This window comes from Melozone crissalis, unplaced genomic scaffold (genome assembly GCF_028551555.1).
Source record: "Melozone crissalis strain CALT ecotype California unplaced genomic scaffold, PUWL_Pcris_2 ptg000008l_1, whole genome shotgun sequence".
NCBI classification, from domain to species: domain Eukaryota; kingdom Metazoa; phylum Chordata; class Aves; order Passeriformes; family Passerellidae; genus Melozone; species Melozone crissalis.
The window spans coordinates 11,668,572-11,689,259 of NW_026535786.1; the positions used below are offsets into that span (position 1 = coordinate 11,668,572).

General features: G+C 39.4%; 1 protein-coding gene across 3 annotated transcripts in view; it reads left to right on the top strand.

Moving 5' to 3' along the window:
• Window positions 1-20,688, top strand: part of TSPAN9 (tetraspanin 9) — a 168,639-nt gene that overhangs the window by 73,253 nt on the left and 74,698 nt on the right. For 2 of the 3 annotated variants that reach the window (XM_054269945.1, XM_054269944.1), the window contains exon 3: window positions 4,230-4,309. In XM_054269945.1, coding sequence (XP_054125920.1) covers window positions 4,247-4,309 — 63 coding nt within the window. In that variant the 5' untranslated portion in view covers window positions 4,230-4,246. Of the gene's footprint in view, window positions 1-3,369; window positions 4,310-20,688 lie in introns of those variants that run through there. The other variant, XM_054269943.1, reaches the window with a different exon arrangement.

Genomic DNA, 20,688 nt, shown 5'->3' on the forward strand with positions numbered 1-20,688 from the left:
TCTGTGTTTATAAATTGGTCAGCTTTTGCTGTTTTGCAGCACGATTCCTCGAGCCAGTTGTGCAAGAACAGCTGAGGAGGGCAGAAACAAACAGAGGGGGTCAGGAGCACTGTAGCTGGGTGTAATTGGCACTGAGGTTCTGGTGATTAAACTACAGAATGAAAAAAGAGATTAGATAATTTGTGAAAATCAGAAAGAAATGAAGATGCTGGGATGTGTGCTTTGGGGACTGTGGTGGACTGTTCCCAGGAGGGAACCAAATAAAACAGTTTCAGTAGGAGAGCCAGCCTATGCTTTTTGACCATATTAATAGTACTCTTCCTTTCCATTTTTTGACTACACCCATTAATTGAATCATGACATTGATTTTCATACCTGCTATCTAAAAGTGGCCTAAATTTTTACCCTTAATATTTGGAAGAGCCATTTAAATGCAAAGGATTGTTTATTGCCTTGTCCCAGGCATATACACGTGGGACTGAAATTATTTTCTTGATGTGAAGGCATCACTCAGCAACAAAATTCTGTGATTCAGTAATCAAACATTAATGAAGTACAGAGTGAGCTTTTGAATGTTTTCATGCCCTGATTACTAAACAGAGGTAAGATCTGTAGTGAAGGAAAATGTGTTTGTCCTCACGCTGAGGTTGTGCTGTTGCATGGGACCCTGAAAGGTGCTGTTGCCACGCAGCAACACCTTCTGCTGAAGTCCCAGTCAGAGGCAGAGTTGAGTGCAATGGCTGGTCAAAACACAGCTGGATGGACTGCTTACAGCTTTTTCACCATTTACTTTTTCAGCAAGCAAGCAGTGTGGTTTATTAACTGAGTACCTGAGCACTGAGTTGGAGTTGCAGCAGCAGGAAGTGGCTTCTAATCTGTAAAGACACACCGTGGCTGCAAATTCGAGTGGCTGAAGGTTACTCAGGCTTGTAAAGTCTCCCTGGTGGCCACAGCATAACCATAAGAGAGTCATATGTTTTCTTGCTGCACAGCAGGAGGAGAGGCTGATCTGGAGCCGTGTTTTCCCCACTGCTCGTTGCTCAGGTCTGGATTTTTAAGCTGTCTGTTGACTTTATGCGTGTCTTTGCTTGGGACTCTTCTGAAGTACAAACTGTGCTGTAGACCAATGATGGAGATCTCTTAATGGAAAGTACATCAGAGGTAATGGTGCAGTAAACCAGTATTTTGCAGTATTTGGAGGTAAAAATAGAAAACTGGAAAACTTCATTAAGTTCTAATGAAACTTGAAAAAAAAAGGTTGGAGGTATAGTTGGTTTGCTTTATTTTTCCTAACCACCAGTAGAAAGTTTCCACTGTTTACAAACTATGAGAGTATTTGTGAAAATTTTTTGCTTATTACAGAATATTCTTTGAATTTTTTTAACCTTGAGGAGAGTGGATTCATTATTTTTGTCATGTACTTTCAATGGGAAGGCAAATATTTATATTGCGCTAATTTTCACAAGTGCACAGCAATTAATTTTTTTCTGTAGCTAGTCTAAGTCAGTGTAAATTTTATGGCAAACCAAAGGGTGGAAAAACTAAAATGCTAAAAATGCTTTAAAGTACTTGTGTGTTCTCACAATTTTTTGGCTGAGAGCTCAGTTTTGTATGACAAGTGAAAACCGCTGAAAATATCTAGCTGCAGCATTGGTTTGCAGTGGTACAACTTTACACTTCCAGTAAGTGAATTTCAAACAGAAGAAGAGTCTTCTAAATTCATACTCAGACATTTGGCTTGTGTTCCAGTGTGAGTTATCCTGCAGGATCTGGTGTCTGAGGCAGGTACCTAGCTGTGACCTGAAGCTTGCTTCCCTGTGTTTTGCTGAGAAGGTTGCTGCTTATGGTGAAGTTTGTGCGTGCACTGTAGACATGTGTAGAAATGCCCCTTCTACTTTGGTCAAGGCTAAGTTATCTTTTTTTACTTGGGAGTTTTGTGTGTAGCTTATTCTGTTGTCATGCACAGTGCTGAGCAGTCATCCTGCTGTCCTCTTTCTGATGGACACATCTGATGCAGGGAGCTTTGAAATTACTTTTGGAAAGCAAAGTGAACAAACATTGTTGATATGGGCTTGGACCTGCCTGTTGTTAAAATCTTACTTCAGAGCAGAAAAGGTGAGAGAGATATTACACATTCAAATACGGGGTATTTAATATCCTTTATTGATGGAGGGATGTTTTAGCAGAAAAAGGCTGTCAAGAAAGGTACCGCACTGCTTTAGGGTGTTGATTCTGATGTTGTTACATTAAAGTTACAGAATCCTTAGAGGCTTTTGGCCATAGATATGCAAGATTGAATGAATGTTACATTGTTTTTTTTCAAGATACTAGAGATAACCATGAACAGTGCATTTTAATGAGCATGTGGAGGGTCAGTTGAAAATTACATGGAATTTTGCTTTTCCTGGTAGCCGTATTTCCTTCACAGGGGCCTCCTACTGTGGTTTCTTTCTTTACAGAAAGAAAAGAATAACCTGCATTTTAAGTCTGCTATAGCACTTTGCACCATTAGTGTGCTGCTTTTGTGCTTATGACAAAATGACAAATTTGGGAGTACGGGGAGTAGTGACCTGAAGTGCTTCTCTTCCTCCCCTCCAGGCACTTGCATGCATATGCGCAGGCACACGTGCACAGTCGTGCCCTCCCTGTTTCAGAGTCCTAGCAGGCATGTTGCACTCCTCTGTGAAAAAGAAATGTGGCATTTGGGTCAGTGTTTCTAGTTCACATACAACCTGTGATGTAAGATGGCTTATTGCTGTGCACAACAAGGATCTCTGATGTACTTGTTAAATAGCGTGTAAAGAGCTGCAGGCTCAGATCCCCTCACATTTTGGGAGTTTTAAGAATTGAATTATGACCTCGTGAGAGGCAGCAGCTCTGTCTGGTTAATTATATCACAGGTGATGGTGCTGCGTTATGTGCACGTACAGCTGCGATGTGTGCCTAAGCAGTGTATGCTGGGTGCTAGCCTATTCTCATTGCTTGTCCCGTGGGATTTGTTTAAGCCAGAAAAAAATGTAAGTGACTGTTAATGAGCAGAGAGAGGTTAGCACCTGTCTATCTAATCCATACTTTTTCTGTATTTTATTGCATCGAAGGAATATCACTGCCTAACGGTTCTAGCGCATAAACAGCTAAACAGTACTTGACATTTAAAGAGATTTTCTGTTGTGCACTTGTATAGTCAAGAGTAATTCTAATCCTATTAAAGATATTATGTCATGGAGGCGTGTCCTGGAGGAGAAGGCTTCTGCTAACTGGCCCGATGGAAAGCAGAAGGGAGGGGCGAGCAGGAGGGCGGATTTATTACTCGATAGTTAGGTCAGGGATTTCTGTGGGAAATGCCCAGTGGTTGCAGTTGCTGATGATTTCACGGCAACAGCAGTGAAACACAGAGTGCGCTCCGGTAGCGGGTTACTGAATGAGACACTGCAAATGGGTGGAAAGAAAAAAGACAGCGTGTGAGAGAGAGTCAGAGAGACACAGAGAGGGAAGCTGAGAGCAAGGAAAGTGCTCCGGCTCGAGGAGAGTCTCCCAGGTGTACTGCAGAAGCTTTTTGGAAATGGATGCAAGGACCATCTGCTGCCTATAGATTAGAGGACTGTAGACTAGGAGTGCAGAGAAAGAGCTTATGGCTCTTTTAAATAAAAATCAAAGTTCTGCATAACTGATTCATCAAGATAAATCATGAGTATGCTCTTGCATGGGATATTAATGTATAAATCCATGCTTCAGACAGACAGAGTTCAGCTTTCATTGCTATAAAAAATAAACCCAGCAACAATGCAGTGAATAAATTCTGCAGTGATTATCTGATTTATGTACGAAGAAAAAGAGAAGCAAAGCACAGACAGCTCTTAGCGCACTGTGGCATTTGCAAGGCACTGCATTTAATGCTGAGAGATGCTATACATTAAATCTGACAACTGTGAAAAGAGAGATCATGGAGAAGTCAAGTAGTGAGGATTCTTCAATTCACCGGAGTCCATCTTTGGATAGCAAAGACTCAGATTTTGCTAAACCTTCTACCTCAGGGAGGCAATTTGGTCGAGGTTTTACTGCAGGAGCTTTCTATGGTACAACTGGATCACGCACACAGAGCCACACTGGGGTCGGAACCGGGACCGGCGCTGGGACTGGAACTGGCGTAAAAAGTGAAAAATACAGTGCACCCAAAGGCAGCAAATACGTGGTCTTTTACCTGGATCTATCCTTTGTTTTCCTTTTAGAATTTAAGAAGTGCAACATGGCAAGAGGCTGCCTGTGTTGTTTGAAATACATGATGTTCCTTTTCAATTTAATATTTTGGGTGAGTACTGCCTTTTCAGTTGCCTTCATCTGTTAGTGTATCCTGTACTGCTGCATTATGTGTATAGTGCATCTCTGAAGCAGTACTGTAAGTTCTCTCCTCCCCTCCCTCTCTCTCATACCTGCTTGAAATATTTTCATTGTTAAACTTGTGTCTATTGGGAAATACACATGCTTTCTATATCTTTATTGCTATCTGATTGCTGTAGTTTGGCTTCTGATTGCTCAGACTTGCTATTCTAATGTGATTTCAACCGGGTTATCTAAGAAAGGGCAGAATTGTTGCCCTTTAAGGAAGACCAGAATTATTGTAGCATTAAAATCCTGCAGTGGCTGGATTGTTGCATTCTGTTCTAATACTTGTTTTGAAAAAAGCTTAAGGTTAATTTTTAAAGTATATTTTCATTGTCACTATAAATCTCATTTGCTTTGTGTAAACTTCATTTGACAAAGTGCTTTTTTCATTTGAAGGAAGTTCTGCCCCATTTCTCCAATTAAAAACAGTAAATCATGTATGTTCTAACCTCTTAAGGTCTCAGCATAAATGTAAAATGTCTGGAATGGTGATTTAATTGGGTTCAGTTTCAGCTGCAATTGTACACATTGGTGTGTGAAGTTGGAGACTTGCACTTGCTTCTCAGGGATCAAAATTGATTTTCCTCCATCAGCCAAGAGGCGTGAGGAGTTGCAACAATGAATGTTTCAGCCAGCAAGTTGAAAGCATAATGGCTACTTAGAGCAAAGTATTGTCACAACAGGGAAGGGAGAAAAGTTAATTCTTCTGCCAGCTAAGCATCCTTCAGTACCGTATTTTTAAGGAAATCACAGGCTCATTGAAGTACTGAGTATTCATGAATATAACCCAATATGAAAGGGTTTGCTTAGTTTGAAAGCAAAGGTCAGTTTTTTCCTGGTGGTTACAAAGCTTGGGCATGTGAACAAAACCATTCATGGTTGTGATCCAGAAACATACAGTAAGCTTCATAAATAAATGAAAACACCATCCTGGGATTTATTTTTGAAAAAGGGGCATTAGCAGTCTAGTTCAAATAGCTACCTCTGGTGTACAGATATCAATGTTCAAATTAGAAGCCTTACTAGCTGGTTGTCTGTTTATCTTGACCCACTTACTGAAATAACCTCTAAGAGCAAGAGTTAATGGGAGATTTGGTACAGTGTTGAACCGCTCACGCAACAGTGAGCTTTTATCGGTAATAGACTGAAATGCTAGACTGAAATTACTCAACTTGTGGGCATCTTACTGAAATAGAAAGATAGAACTGATCACTGAAGAACATCTGATCAAAGTTCACTTATGATTTTAATTTTTTTTTCTTTTTCTGTACACATACCCTACTAGACAGTTGCCATATGTATTTTTGGAATAAATAATTTTAAACACACCATATGAATATCAAACTGGCTATTTGACTCAGTGATGCATTATTTTGACACCTTGAACTATTTTTTTTCTTATATTTATGTGGCGACTAGTTTTAGAAAAGCTTTTATCTGGTCTCATTACTCATGTCCTCTGTGATCTGTTATGTAGGTGTCTCTTACTCCTTACCTCCTTAGATGCAACATCTTTCTTTGTTTTTTTTGTCTTCCCAAGCAGCAATTTTCTTGACTCTGCATCAGACCTTCAGAGTCCTTTTTTTCCCATTCCTTGAACTCACAAGAACATTTCAGACTTCATCTGTGTGCTCATCTCTGTCTGCTCAGCTCCCACTGGACTTTTGTACAAACACATTGCTGCTTTGGTTAAAACTAGCCTACCATCTGGAACAGTTCTCTAGTGTCCTGTGCTTCTTCAGTTCTTACCCATTTCTCCTAATCCCCTTCACACTCTCCTTACCATGTCTTTTGTGGTAAGGCTTATATCACTTTTGTTTCTGTTACTAAACTTTATCACCACATTTCTAGCCAATATTCTAAAAATGCCTTTTTTTAAAATGTGAACTATGCTATTCAGAATGAAAGTAATGCTCTGGCCTGGTGAATCTGAGAGATTATTAAAAAATGCTAAATGCAAGATGTCAGGTTCTTTTCAAAATAGTTTACAACAGACATGTGATCCTTCAGCCTGGTTTAAATTGCTCAGAAGTCCTCCCTTCTTAACTGTAGCTGTCTTATACTCAATTTTGCAAGCCAGAATGATGTTCCTGTGCATTCTTCCAGTTTTGCTGTATTCTTTTTTTTCTTTTTTTGACTGTGCTGCTTTATTGTTTGAGACATTCAAATGAACAACATCATCCTTTGATTCCTGGGAATGCAACTAGAATGAAGCACACTACACTATATGTTTTCTGTAGTTTGTCACATCTGGCTTCATACTTAGAACCTCCACTGGTTCCATCATGAATATATCCGAGAGGCTGTGAATGTTTGACTCTGTGCTCCTAGCTGATGCTATGCATCTGCAACAACTCTCACTCCTGCCCTGAACCCTCCTGCCAGCCCAGCACTGGAGTCCCCACACAGCTCTGCCAGTGCACTTCGCTCCTGCCCTGCCCTGAAGCACTCCCTGCTCTTTCAGTCCTGTCTTTCTTCTTAACCTACTTTTTCCATTCCCAGGTTTGCCTGTTCTCACTGCTTCCTTCTGAATTTCTGTTAAGAAACCCAAGTCCAAAAACATGAAGCTGTGGCCTGCTCTTGAGCAGTGACTATCATCTTTTACAATGCAAGGTGATTTATTTTTGAAAAGAGAAGCTTCACTTTTAAACAGGAATTCTCCTGAACTGTAATTTAAAGCAGAATGAGGCTCCTGGTCTTCAGAGATGGGGAGACGCATCAACACTGTTACCATGTAAAATGGTGCTTGTGAGATGCTTCCTCTGAATATGAACACAGGAGGCGCCCTTTGGCATCCCAGCACGCTGGGCATGATTGTTTGGACTGATTCTTTGTGTTGGCTCACAGGAGGATGTTCTTATGTAGGAAAAGAGGAACCTTTTTCCATCATTTCTTTTTGAGGCAGAGAAATGGAGTCTAATCTCTGCCTCATGGGCCAATGAGCTCAACTCCTCTTTCAGCCTTGCAGCTAACTCATAGAGATTTGACAACTAATTATATGTGAATATTATATATTACACACATTATTTTTACATACAATGTATTTTACTTATTTTAATGTATACCCACAGATACTTACATACAATTGTGTGTTTCAAGTGATGGAGAAGTGCACTAGTCAGTGGATTCTCTCTGCACTTTGTACTTGCTGTTGCTGTGATAACTGCAACCAAGAGTTGTAGCAAAAATTCACTGTGAATTTGGTTCAGGGCAAGAAAATACAGCTTTTGAAAATTACTAGCATGTGTATCAGTTAACCTGGAAGGATCACCTACCATTTGTACAAAGCAAATTTGTGTAAGTGGGGCCTAACAGTAAGTTGGAACAGAAGGTGTTTCTCCACTAAATTACTGAGAGCTTCAGGTATTTCTCTGTGTCCCTCTGATTCTTAACAGTTGTTCATGGCCATCTGGCATTGCTTTCTTTCAGAGATTAGGAAAGTCTGAGCTGAGGGTTAAGGAAGCTTATAGTATTTAATTGTGTGGCTAGGATGATGATTTACACTGAATTCATCCTAAGTGCATAATATGTTTTGCGAAGGGACTGGATGGACAGCTACAAATGTTAATTGATTTAGTTTGCCTTCAAGAATATTTATGTGCAAACATGCGGAGATTGCAAAGTAGCCGATATTGCTCTGCAGAAGAAATAAAGTATTGATTTCTGCTCCTACAGATAGCAGCTAAATTGTCAAAGAAGGTAATTACTAAATATAAACATTAGAGTGTATGTCTTTCTATAGGAGATTTCACTTCATTGTTATTAGAGGAAAGGATTACAATAATTATTTTCACAAAATGTATCAGAAAATATTACTGGTTAGAAAAAGAAGTTCTGTGAGACATGATTAAAAAAAAAAATCACTCATGAAATGAGCCTTTTGTGTGGTCTTAAAATGGAATTTTTGAAATGACTGGCATAAGATACCAAAAAGTCACTGGGGAACTTTGCAAGCAGTCAATGATCATGGTTACATTTTGTCTTGTTCTATTAATTTAACTTAGGTTAATGAGTCTGCATACAGAAGCATTCATAGTAGACATCTTGATGGTTTTTACTATTGCTTAATTTTAATATAAAATGCATTTTACTAGGAGCTGTATAGCAAGATTATTAAGTCTGATCTTATGTGTTTCAAGAAGAGCTGAGGAAAAGCTAAGCATAGTCAAGAAAATCCTTCATGAAGTTTATTTTTTAAAAGTTTCTAATTTTAAACAACTAAAGAAATCTGATAAGAATAATCCCTGTGTATTAATGTTACAATTAAAAGCAGAAGTTATAAGCAGAAGTTACAATTTATTCAAAGTGGAGTCAAATATACAAATACAGTTATTTAATATTTACTTTCAAAGTAAATTTTCTACTAGCATTTTCCTTTTACTGAAACATAAGTTTAGAAGAGAAAAACATGGTCTGGAAACATGCTGGTCCAGCAGGAGCAGCAAAATCAAATACAGCAAATTTTTCCCTAATGCTCTCTAATTACAATAATGGATAAAGACTGTTGCTCCTGGATAATATTTTTCTGCATTAATTATTGGTGCAATTTAATCTTAGGGTAGGAGTAATTAATACTTCTTTCTGTAGATTCAAACCAATATTGTGCATTTATCAATGAGCATAAAGACAGTAGTAGAGCAGCCATGCAGGCCACTTATACTCAAGTCTCAGATCATACTAAAAGAGAGGGAGCATGTCCATTCTCTGGGTCTGGCTGCTATCAAAGCTCTTGGTACTGTAAAGCAGCTAACAGCTTTAGAATGGTTTGCATAAGGTAATCCATACTTATTTATGCCAAACTGGAATAAATAATATAATGCACTGTTTAGTTTGAAGTACAAAGCTTGAATGCCTAACTGAACCTGTTGGACAGACAGTTAAATCATGTGAAAGAGACTTTGTCCCTACAAATAACTGAAAATTAATCTCTGAGGTTTAAAAGGGGTGGACAGTTTGTCCTCTAAATCAGAACAAAATTGCTAACGACAAACAGCTTTGGAAAGGACACACATTAAATTTCTCTCTCTTTTGTTGCCCTCCCGCTGGCTGCATTATCTGATAGTCTCCATTTTCTCACACAGGGGATAATGACAAAGAGAGACAGTCAGTGACCCTGGGATGCTTGTCTCTTGACATAATAGTGATATTTACTTCTGTTGTATTTTCACTCTAATGACATAAGTGTGGTGACTAGTTGTGGTACAATCCTGTGAAAATAAGACTATCCAAAAACACCCAACCAACCAAAACCAAACAGAAAAATCCCAAACAAACAACCCCTCCCCCCAACCAAAAAAAAAAAAACCACATCAAAAACTGAAGAGAAACCAGTAAGATAGTGAATTCTGGAAAAGCTAGTGTTTTCAGTGACATTAGCTGGAGAATTCTTGTTTTTTCTGATAGGGATTTGAGAAGCTGTGAAAAGATCCCAGCTATTAGTTTTAGTTTCCTATCCAAGTGGTATAGCACTGTTGGTGTCCCTATGGAAACATGCACCTCGGTGGGGGAGAACTATTAGAAAAACATTTTAGTATGACAATGTTTTGGCTGGGAGGAGAAGGAAAGGTAATATTGAGTTCAAACAGTGTGGTGTCCTAATGAATGTGGGGTAAATTAAGTCCATTTGTAACCAGCATGTGACATTACAGAGTAATATTAATACGTTATTGGAGACCTGAGACTAGTTTTAATTTAAAATATTGAGGTTTGTTTGAGAGCTGAGTTAACACTGATTAATCCGGGTGATAAGGGCCTCAAACCTCGTTTTAGGGTCTAAGCTATTGCAGCTTGAAAGACAAGACATGAGATTCAGCATTTTTTGCAGTGTTCCTCTCACTAACTACTCTTTGCTAACACTATATTTTATTTAGGTTGTTTTGGTTTTATTTTTTTAGATGCGGGGGATTTTTAAATTATTTTGGTTTTCCTTCAGTGTGGAAGTGTTTTAATTCTAGCTGTAGGTAGGTGTGAGAGCCATTTGTGTCTGTTATTTTGGATAAACAACGAGTTGATTCATCACTCAGGCAGACTTGTACACAACTGTTGTAATGTGGCCTGTTGGACATTTGTTCATTTGTACATGAGGAGGTTTATGGTCATTGAAGGGGAGAAGCACAGTAAGAATTTCAAGTTGGAAAACAAATTCCTCCCCTCCAGTTCTCCCTGCACCCTTGTACTCCCAGAGTTAAATCTTTCTTTAAAACATATGACTCAGGTTCTGTTCCTCATATCCTTTGAGGATGTGAGGATGACATTAAACAAATTTCCTCAGCCTTCTATGTCTCAACTCCCCTAACTTTAAAAACAAGAATGTATCAATTTTCCATAAAGCAATGACTTATTGTCAGTTTTGAATAAGGGTAATAAAAGTGATATTTCCTACTTAATTCTGCATCCCTAGACCCATTTAAGTAAGCCACTTGGAAGGGCCTTGGTTAGCAGGGTCCCTTTTTGTCTGCTCCTGCTACCCCCAGGTAAGTAGGTTTTCCAAGAGGCCCATCCAAAGGGGTATAATCTTTCTTATGTGAGTAGAGGATGAGCTTGTAACTCCATTATCTGGCTGTTCAAGGAGGCATCTAATTTGTTTATTTAAACACTGCTGACACAGGGCAAGACCTGGGTAGAAAAGATGGGAGAATGTATTCTAGTTTTTGGAAATTAAAGTGTGATTTGTTAGGGTTTTGCTGTACACACAGTTGGGATGTTTCTAATGGGTAGCCAAGTCACCACAGGTATTATGGAATACTATACGCCCTCTGTTTTGTAATATGTAAAATTATCCAGCTTTTCAGCAACTTATGAAAACTGTGAACAAAAGGAAGAATTCTGCTGTTTATGTTGGGCTTTGCTTTAAATATCTTGCAGAATTAAATAAACCACACTTCCCAAACAAATGGAAGGGACCTCGTATGGCTGAAGGTGTGTTATTAGACAGTAAATGTTTGTTGAATCTATTGGGGACTTCTCACATGAAACTTAAGAGTTTTAATACCACTTTATAGAAATTACTGCAGACACTGAACTGAAAACCATTTCAGAACTTTCTGACACAAATTACCTTTAAATCAACTCAGATCTCCATTTAGCTCAGTCCCTTGCTGCTTAGGAGCAACTTAAATTGCTTAATTTATTCAGCATAGATAATTGAACTTCCAGTTGTTTGGAAATTTGACTGGAATGATTGTTCTTTCCTGCTGCCTTTAATGAGCTGGGCCAAAGTTCACATGGCTGTCCGAACCTTCTTCATTTAACTACTGCATCCAGTATGGCAAGGATGGTGAACATTCATGGGACTTGCTGCCAGTCTGAATTTTAGAAGTCATCTACAGCTCATCTTCAATACTGTCTCCCAAAACTTGGCACCCTGGCCAGTGGCTTTGTCACTGCAGGTAATGCAGCCAGGGCTGGGCTCTCCACAGGGTTACAGAACAACCAGCCGCTGTTTGTCATCATCCCTAATCAAGCCACAGACAAGTCCCTACAGTCTTAGTGAGCACAGGAAGACTAGTTTGCCAGTTCTTTTATTTCTTTCTTTGCTTCCTTGTGTTTGCTATGTTTTTGTTGTTAAGTGTAGGAGATGAGAATTAACTTTTCAGAATCAAAATAATTAGTAATGTTTGAAAATGTTGCTTTAGTAGGGAAAAACTCTGTACCCATGGATTCTGTTGAATCTATTTGGTCCTCATTTCAAGCTCCTTTTGCTAATCCTGTCTTCTGACTGCTGGATGAAAACCCCTTGTTGCTGTTTCTAATCAATGCTGCAGGGATAGTTTTGAAGATACATTAAACTAGTCTCTACTGTCTTTCTTCCCATATAACATTGGCAAGTCATGAAGCATCAGAGATTGAATTTGTATCTCTTTTATTTCTTTTGTGGATTTCCCCATACTTCTGTTTTATGTGCATTCTGGTACAATTTGTACTGCTGTAGGTACAAATTATAGGTGTGCAGTAGAAAGTGATCGCATTATAGTTGATTCTTAAAAGTGTATGACATGTATTGAGAGTTGCTGCAAGAAATAAAAAACAGCAGAAACTGTTATGCTAATCATCTGTTACAGAATTATTAATTTCTAACACTGTATTGAGTTGTGACTGATAAGTACTTTCTTTTTACTAAAATAAGCAGGGTTTAATGTTTTTAATTTTTTAATGATGAAGAAGACTGAAGCAAGACAATAATGGGCTATGGATGAAGATAAGATTATGAACAATAAGATTATGACTATAAGCTGTAGGTTTTATCAGCTTAACAAATTACCAGTCATTAACAGAGATGCATTAGTTGCTTGTGTGCACATTTCTACCATGTTGTGGATGTACTGCAAACCATGTTAATGTAAACCATGCAGTTTACTCTGCAAATAATGTATGGAGTGGTTAACAGTGGAAGCAGTTAACTGGGAATAATTCCATCATATATTGTTGTGTCTCTATACCACAACATACAATCACTGAGGCGAAAATAAAACAGAGAGTAAAGAATTTGCATTGTACTAGTCAATCAAATTTCCTCAATTTGCTGTCTTAGAGAATTGGAATTTACTAGGAGGGCTGCTTCTGAATTAGAGGTTTGTTCTTTTAGGCTTCTTTAATTGATGTATTAAGCACACTTTGTTTTAAATGGTGCTTCTGAATACTTACATTTTGTTAGTAGCTGTGTCACTGCTGAGAAGCGTGGATTCTTCACAAGACTCCTTTCTTCTTCTGTATTGTCTTGGAGAGTTTCCAACTAGTTATGCTCATAAGCAGGTAAGAGAGGTGTCTATGAATAGATTGTAATTCAGAAATGTAAACATCTATTTTTGTCCCATTTCATAGCAGTTTTAAACTGAATAGACAGTTAAGAATCTTATTATCCTTTACTTCTGTGCCCATCCCCCACTTTTTACTTTTCATCAAGTTTTTGCTGTGTTCCAAAGTTTCCCTTTTTCTTTTGCAGTGTCCTCTGGAAGCAGAGACACAGTTAAATTAGAAAAAAATAAACTTCATGCTCTCAATTGCTCTTTCCTTAGAGTTTCAATTGCCCCCTCTTCTCCATTTTCACTGCTTTAAGGAATTGATATTACGTCTGTTGTTGTAATCCCAGAGTGCCTTAGGACCACTTAATGTATTTATCCTCTTGACACCCTGTAAGTATGGGCTGTGCTTTTATCCTCCTGATACAGATGGAAAGCTGAGACACCAAAACAAAGAGAATGTGTGCATTAGAGCACAGGGTAGAGAGCTGAGAGCCTTTAGAGACCAGAACTAGCAAGTTGTCATGGTTTAACCCCAGCCAGCAACTCAGTACCACACAGCTGCTTGCTCATTTCCCCCCCCTCTACCCCAGTGGGATGGGGAGGAGAACCATGAGAAAGGTAAGTGGGTTAAGGTAAAATCAGTTTAATAATAGAAATAAAATATAATAACAACAATAACTATATAATGATAATTGTAATCAAAAGGGAAATAACAAAGAGAGAGATATAAATTAAATTCCCAAACCCCCAAGTGATGTGCAATGCATCCACTGACTGATGCCCACCCTATCCCTGAGCAGTGATTGATGGCTCCTAGCTGACTCCCTGCAGTTTATGTACTGAGCATGACATTCTATGCTATGGAACATCCCTTTGGCCAGTCCTGCCCACGTTCCCTCCCAGCTTCTTCTGTACCTCCTAGGTGGCAGAACATGAGACCTTGAAGTGTCCTTGACTCAAGGTAGGCAGAGCTCAGCAACAGGTGTGAGGCACTGGCATAGATTGCCCAGGTGGATTCCCCATCCTTGGAGATGTTCAAGGCCAGGTTGGGGCTTTGAGCAGCCTGGTCTAGTGGAAGTTTCCCTGCCCATGGCAGTGTGTATGGAGTTGGATGATCTTTAAGGTCCCTTCCAACCCAAGGTATTCTGTAATTCTGTGTTACCAATGTTATTCTTATGCCAAATCCAAAACACAGCACTGTACCAGCTGCTAGGAAGAAACTAACTCTATCCCAGCCAAAACCAGGACAGAAGTCCAGTCCACATGCAGAAGACTTCAGCATGGAGAGGCTTGTGTTGAGATCTGTATGGCAGTGCCCACAAACTCAAAAATCCTGCAGATCACTTCCCTCTAGCTTGGGTGTCTGCAGCAGTCCTCCTGCACTTTCATTGCCAGATTAGCTTGAGCAGAGACAGCTTAAATCTGTCTATATCCATGGTGTAGATGTGTCCTTCTAAGAGACTTGTACAAAGTTAAACTGAAATTGAATCTGGATCCCTGAAGTCCCTGCTAAGTGTCTTAAGCAACCGACCATCTGTTATGTGCCATTTGCCTTCTGAGAGACTTCAGAGCCAAGCCACCCCAGAACTCCACATGCTTGTGCAGCGTTGTCTGCAGGCACAGAACTGACAGGTTTAGGACTGGTGCAGCATCCTTTTATTTGGCTGTGTACTCCAGAGGTCTGGCATCATGCCACTCACGTCCAGAGGCACCTAGAGGAGTGGAAGTTTTCTCATGTCACAACATAAACCCTAAACCTCCCCACCCCCTGCAAAGTGTCACGGGGTAAACTGGAGGTCTCTTCTTAGGATTGTCATCCAACAGATGACAGTCAAGGTGAAGACTTGGCTGTGGGATATCTCTACTGATTTCATTGTAATATTTTTTCATTACTCCAAACCAGCAAATAAAGTCTATTTCATAACTAATGAACAAATAACCCAACACTGGATTTAACACTCACAGAAGGTAGAGTTGTTGCATGGCTGGCAGTAGGATTTCTTCCTACTTTCCCTAGCCCCTCGAGCGATATGTTATTCTTTTAGTGCCTGAGCAATGTTTGTGCTGACAGCTTTTTCAGCATGTGGAATGTAGAGAGGACTCTCAGGTGGGATCTCTCTTTGTACTCTCAGCATCTGGGAGGATGTTGGGATGTCTTTCAGTGCAACCTTGGTTTTGTGTCTTACAGGGTGCAGTCTAAAATGCAGATTGCTGGAGTTAGATTTGCTCCTGGTTTGATATTTTTGTGTTTGTTTAGGCTTTTTTTAGGTGTTAGCTACTCTCTTAATAGAATATGCCTGTGGAGGTGGCTATGATGTACGATGTTGGTGTGATAGAGCTGTCTGTTACTTTGACAGGTTGGAATCCCATTTTCTTTGGAAATTTGAGTTTGTCCTTCTGCTCTTAGGTAGAAGTGGAACCTGACACTGTTGCTGGATTTTGTTCTTGTTTTGTCTCCTAGTCTGTTCGTCCATTTACAGCTTAATTGAAATAAATAATTGTTGTGCTTCATGATTTAGTAGGTATTAGTGGTAAGGTTCACCTTATTAGTGATTTTCATGGTTTTGTTTTGAGTATTTAAATTCATGATCCAAATAAACCATAGTGGAGTTACAATTTAATACTTCAATGTTTGACTTCTGGTATATTGATTTATCTCGCATTCATGAAGCTCAAATGCAAAATTGGATATACTGGATCACACCAAAAGTTTGTGTATCTTGCCTTTCAAAGTATATGGTAAAAATGCTTAATAGAGACTAAAGGAATTGAATGAATTCATGGAACTCCTTACAGCCATTTATCCAAAATTCTCTGGCAGAAAGTCTACTTGTATAATTAAATATTCTGTGAAAGGGCATTTTCTTTAATGTCTTGTGCTTGTTAATTTCACTAGAGGCTGACACTTATTCTGGAAAACAGTAAACCATCCTCCATTGCCTTGTCATTACTATTTTTTAAAATTTTTTATTTTATTACTGGAATGGAAAGAAAAATGAGAAAAAATCAAATTTGAAATGAGCTTACGGCAAAAGTAGTGTTTAGCAATGCATACAGCATAACATATGTTTAGATCATGGAGTCATAGGAAAACCTCTAGGTTGGTAGGAACCTCTAGAGAACATCTGGTCCAACCTTCTGTTGAAGGGAAATCCTTAGTTTGTGTTACCCAGGGCCCTGTCAAACTCAGCACTGAGTATTCATAGCAAGAGAAATGCCAGCATTTCTCTTGGTAATCTATTCCAATGTTTGTTTTCAATTAGTTTAGTTTGTTTTCAGTTTTTCTTATATCTATGCCAAATTTTTCTGTGAAGTAATCTGCATTCATTATTTGTCTTGGTGGAACAATGCAGGATGGTGTTCAATTTCTTGCGCTGGGGTGACCAAGCCTGGATAGTCCAAGTGTGATCTGACAAGCGCTGCCTAGAGTGGAATAATCCCATCTCTTGATCTGCAGGACACAGTCTTGCCAATGCTGCCCTAGGCTGTATTTAAATGCTTTGCACTAATATTTCTGTAGTTCTGTGGCGCAGCTTTTAATATCAAGTTTAGAGTGGCAGCATGCGCAGAGCTCTGTATAGAGTTCTGTGAGATGGAGAAGCTCTGTTGTGAGGACAGATTTTCTTCCTCACTTCTGAGCATTTGCACTCGCACTACATTGCTGCAATTAGACACTCATCCTTTAATTGTTTTTCCCTCTGGACTGCCTTCCCTGGCAAGCCTCCCCTGAAGTACACTTCAGCTAAACCACTTCTCTTTCTTCAAGCTATTCAGCAATTTTTGTAGCCCATCCTGCAACTCTGTCCCTGTAGGTCATGCTCAGTTTTAAACTCCATCTAGCTTGAAGGTGCAGTTGGCACAAGTGCTGACAAGAACAGAAACATTGATCTTATCACTCCACCGTCCAAGTGGCTGTAGTGTGTGATTGTGTTCTCTGGTACAGAGTATTGATTTTATGCGTTGCTATATGTATTACACGGCTTCACAGTATTATCAGAACTGCTGACTGCTTTTTTTTTGTTCCATGTTTCTGGTCTGTTTAGAGCTCCTGCAGCCCAGCTACTGTTTGTGTTCTCTGTTATGTTCATTCTCATTAACAGAGTGTATATCTCAGAATAATGAGATTTTAGGAGTTCATGATCTTTACCAGCAGGGTTGGGAATGGGGCAGGTTAATGATTGTGGGGTTTTGTTTTGTTTGGGTTTCTTTAAAAAATGAAAAAGATATTTTTTTGGTGCGTTCTCATGAGTGACATTTCTTAAAATGATATTTTATATTTTAGACTTACATTGAGGGAGTCTGGGCAACAGCTAAACCTTGAAAGCAATATGCTTGTATGAAAAATAGTCTGTAAAAATAGTGTTGTTCTTTTAAAAACGTTTTATTGAAGTGCAGACTGCATGACAGCTCTGAGTGTTTCCCAACAGTGTATCTGTTCTGACATGTGTCCTAGTTTTAGACCTTTTCCAAGTTCATGAATGCATTTTCTTCAGAGGGCTGTATTAAAGCCCAGCAGTATTTCTTTCAGGATACTTCATCTTGCTTGTCCTCCCAGAACAAGCTGGGATCAAGCATGTTTCCACACAGTTCTGGAACGTCCGAGAATGCAGGTTTCTCACTTAAAAGCTTCTGCAGCTGTGTGTGAGCAGTAATAAATGGTTGACACAAGCCTCTGGGGACAGCTTTAAATGGGTGAACTGTTCCCTGTTCCAGCCGTCTCAGGGATTTTTTCCCCCACTGGTTGGATGCTCTGCTATGAGCCTGACCCAATCCTTAGTGACAGCTTGTCGGGCTGATTAATGCAGACTCCAGAGAATAGCTCTTTGCTCTCTGATTGATTCATTTTACCAATAGAACTCACATTCCTGTAGTGTGAATAATAAACAAGTGATTTAATGAGTACTCCCCAACCTATTCCACTGACATATCCTGATTGAAGCAGCACATGCTTTTGGAAAGCTGAAATACTCCCTGTGTGTTACAAACTGAAGATCCACTGAATTATATACTTCTCCCATAAATCCAAATTAGAAAGTTAAGGATTAATTTTCTTCTGTGCTGTGCCATTAGACACATTATCAGAAATGTCACTGGTATTTAAATTGTTACTTCCTTTTAATTTTTCTGGTTCTTAACCAGTGATTCTTTTTTGCTGTGTCCTTCCTACCATGAAATGTGTTTCTCATGAAACTACTGTTTCTTTGCAGCATTCCCCCCCTTTTTTTTAATCTCAGAAGGTGACATGCAAGAAGTAGGATAAAATTTGTTCTTCCTCAAGGCTGTCTTTATTCCCTGCATCCCTGATGGTGATGTCCCATCTCATTCTGTGGTTCTGTGCACAGCTCTTTGTAGGAATTGGCTCTCCCAGTTCCTGTATATCGGGAAACTGTTGGGAACACAAAGAAACAGATAGCATTACAGCACTTCAGGAGGGCAGGGGAGTGGAGCCAGAGCAGTGGAAAGAAGGAAGAATTTCTTGTTTGGGTCTGGATGGTTTCTGTTTCCTTATTATTCAGGAACTCCTACTACTGCAATTAGGAGATCCTGACTCTGGATCTACAAAGAGTTCTCCAACAAACATATTCAAGAGAGATGTGCATAAATTAATGTGAAAGGAGGGAAACAACACTACTGTAATTTGCTCATTTGTGGAAATATAAACATAGAAGTATTTTTGTCTTCTAAAGCTTTGCTGTGTGCTTCATAAAGAAGTATGAGGGAGAAATGGGAGGATGAAAGCATCCTTAATCTCTTCCCCTGTATTCCCACAGTCTCTTTCCTCATTTCTTCTTTTGCTAGGATCCATGGCACACAATTTGTTTCTGCCCAACATTCAGCTGTACACCTACTGATCTGTTGTCCATGCCCAGCCTTGCTGGTACTAATATCATACCTGCTCTTTTGTGGTTCAGAATTTGAGTAACTGAGTGGGGAAGCGAAGATCCTGATGAGGTTATGATCAGGTTTCTGAGGAATAACAGCTGCTGCCTTACTTGCTTTCTTTCCCAGCCTCCACCAGAGAAAGCTGAGAGGGTTCATTTGCACTTGTGTGAGGCACCGCTTTTATAAATCTGATAGCAATGTGCCTGCATGCACACAGTTTTCTGACGTGACTTCACATTTTTGAGTGGATGATTGAGAGATGTTTTTCTGTTTTCTGTTGAAAGAAGCTTGGCACCTTCTAAAGAAACTCTTTTCTGTCCTCAACTTACTGCTAAAAGGTTCTAGGAGCTGTAATTACAATACTGCTTTAATGACAGTCTCTGGCCTAATTTTTTGCTTCATAGCAGCTTGGTGGAGAGAGGGAGGCTTCTTCCTTTATTGTTTCTGCCCTGTAGTGTCTCCTGCTTCTGTCTGTTCTTCCAAGACTGCAGCCTGATGTGACATTCATTTCAGCAGTGGTTCTTTTTGCTGCAGCATCAGCACAGATTTATGTCTGGCCATTGACGCAATATATTTTATGGGTAGTCAGCTCAAGGTTTTCTGTGTTATAGGATGTGTTGTGGGCAGGTTTAGCAAAGAAAATGTTCAAACCCAATAGCATGAAAAGGAAAAACAGGCTTATTGAATCATGTCTGCCTAGGATTATATAGAGTGTATAGATTTAAGATCTGTCTTAGGGCTGAAATGAGCACTGCCATGCTGAAACAAAAGGCAGTGTAAAGATTCAGGAGCATATGCTTGAAAGGAAAAGCCTTGGGAGCACAAGAGTTTGCCACAGAGACGTGAAAGCGTCATCACTATGCTAGATGGATCCTAAATTATTTTCTCTGTGAAGTAATGTTAATGTAGAAGTGGTTAAGAAACCCTGATAGTGAGCATGATGTTACATGGGATTGAGTTTGAGGTTGTTGTAATGATAAGTCACAGCTCAGCTCCTTGAGATGGAGCAGAGGCAGCCTTCTGCCTGGCACCGCAGGAAGGAGGAGGAAGAAGAGGTTACAAATACTTTGGGTTCTCCAGAGTGAAACAGTGGGCACTGGAGAAAGACTGAGTACTCTTGGTCATGAACTGAAATTGGTTTTGAGTTCTTGACAATAGTTGAGCCCATTAAAAATGCCTTTTTAATAGACTATTGTTTTCAGTAAAGTTTTCATTTTGTAACACTTCTTCAAGCTCTTGGAAAATCAAACCTTGATCTACAGTCCTATGTGAAATAAATTTTTAGAAAATTATACCTTAGCCATCCGTTGCAAAAAACCAACAACAAAACTGGCAACCAAAAAACCTAACAATTTCAAGTGAAGTCCTGAACTTGAACATCATAATCAAAAGTAGGATTTTTGAAAGGTGTCATCACTGGCTGGTCTTTGCTGCTGATGAAGTCAGCTCTCGGAGAGAAGAATGTTGATGGCCAGTTTTCAAACTCTAAAGTGCTTGGTACTCTGTTCAGTGACTGGCCAGATGCTACTGCCTGAGGATTTGTTTAGCTTGCTCTCAACCGCTTGTGACAGAATTCTTTGTGTCAGGAAAACTCCGTTGTCTTTCCAGCTCCATGGACAGGAGTCATCTTGCTTAATTATCTATCTATCTATCTATCTATCTATCTATCTACCTACCTACC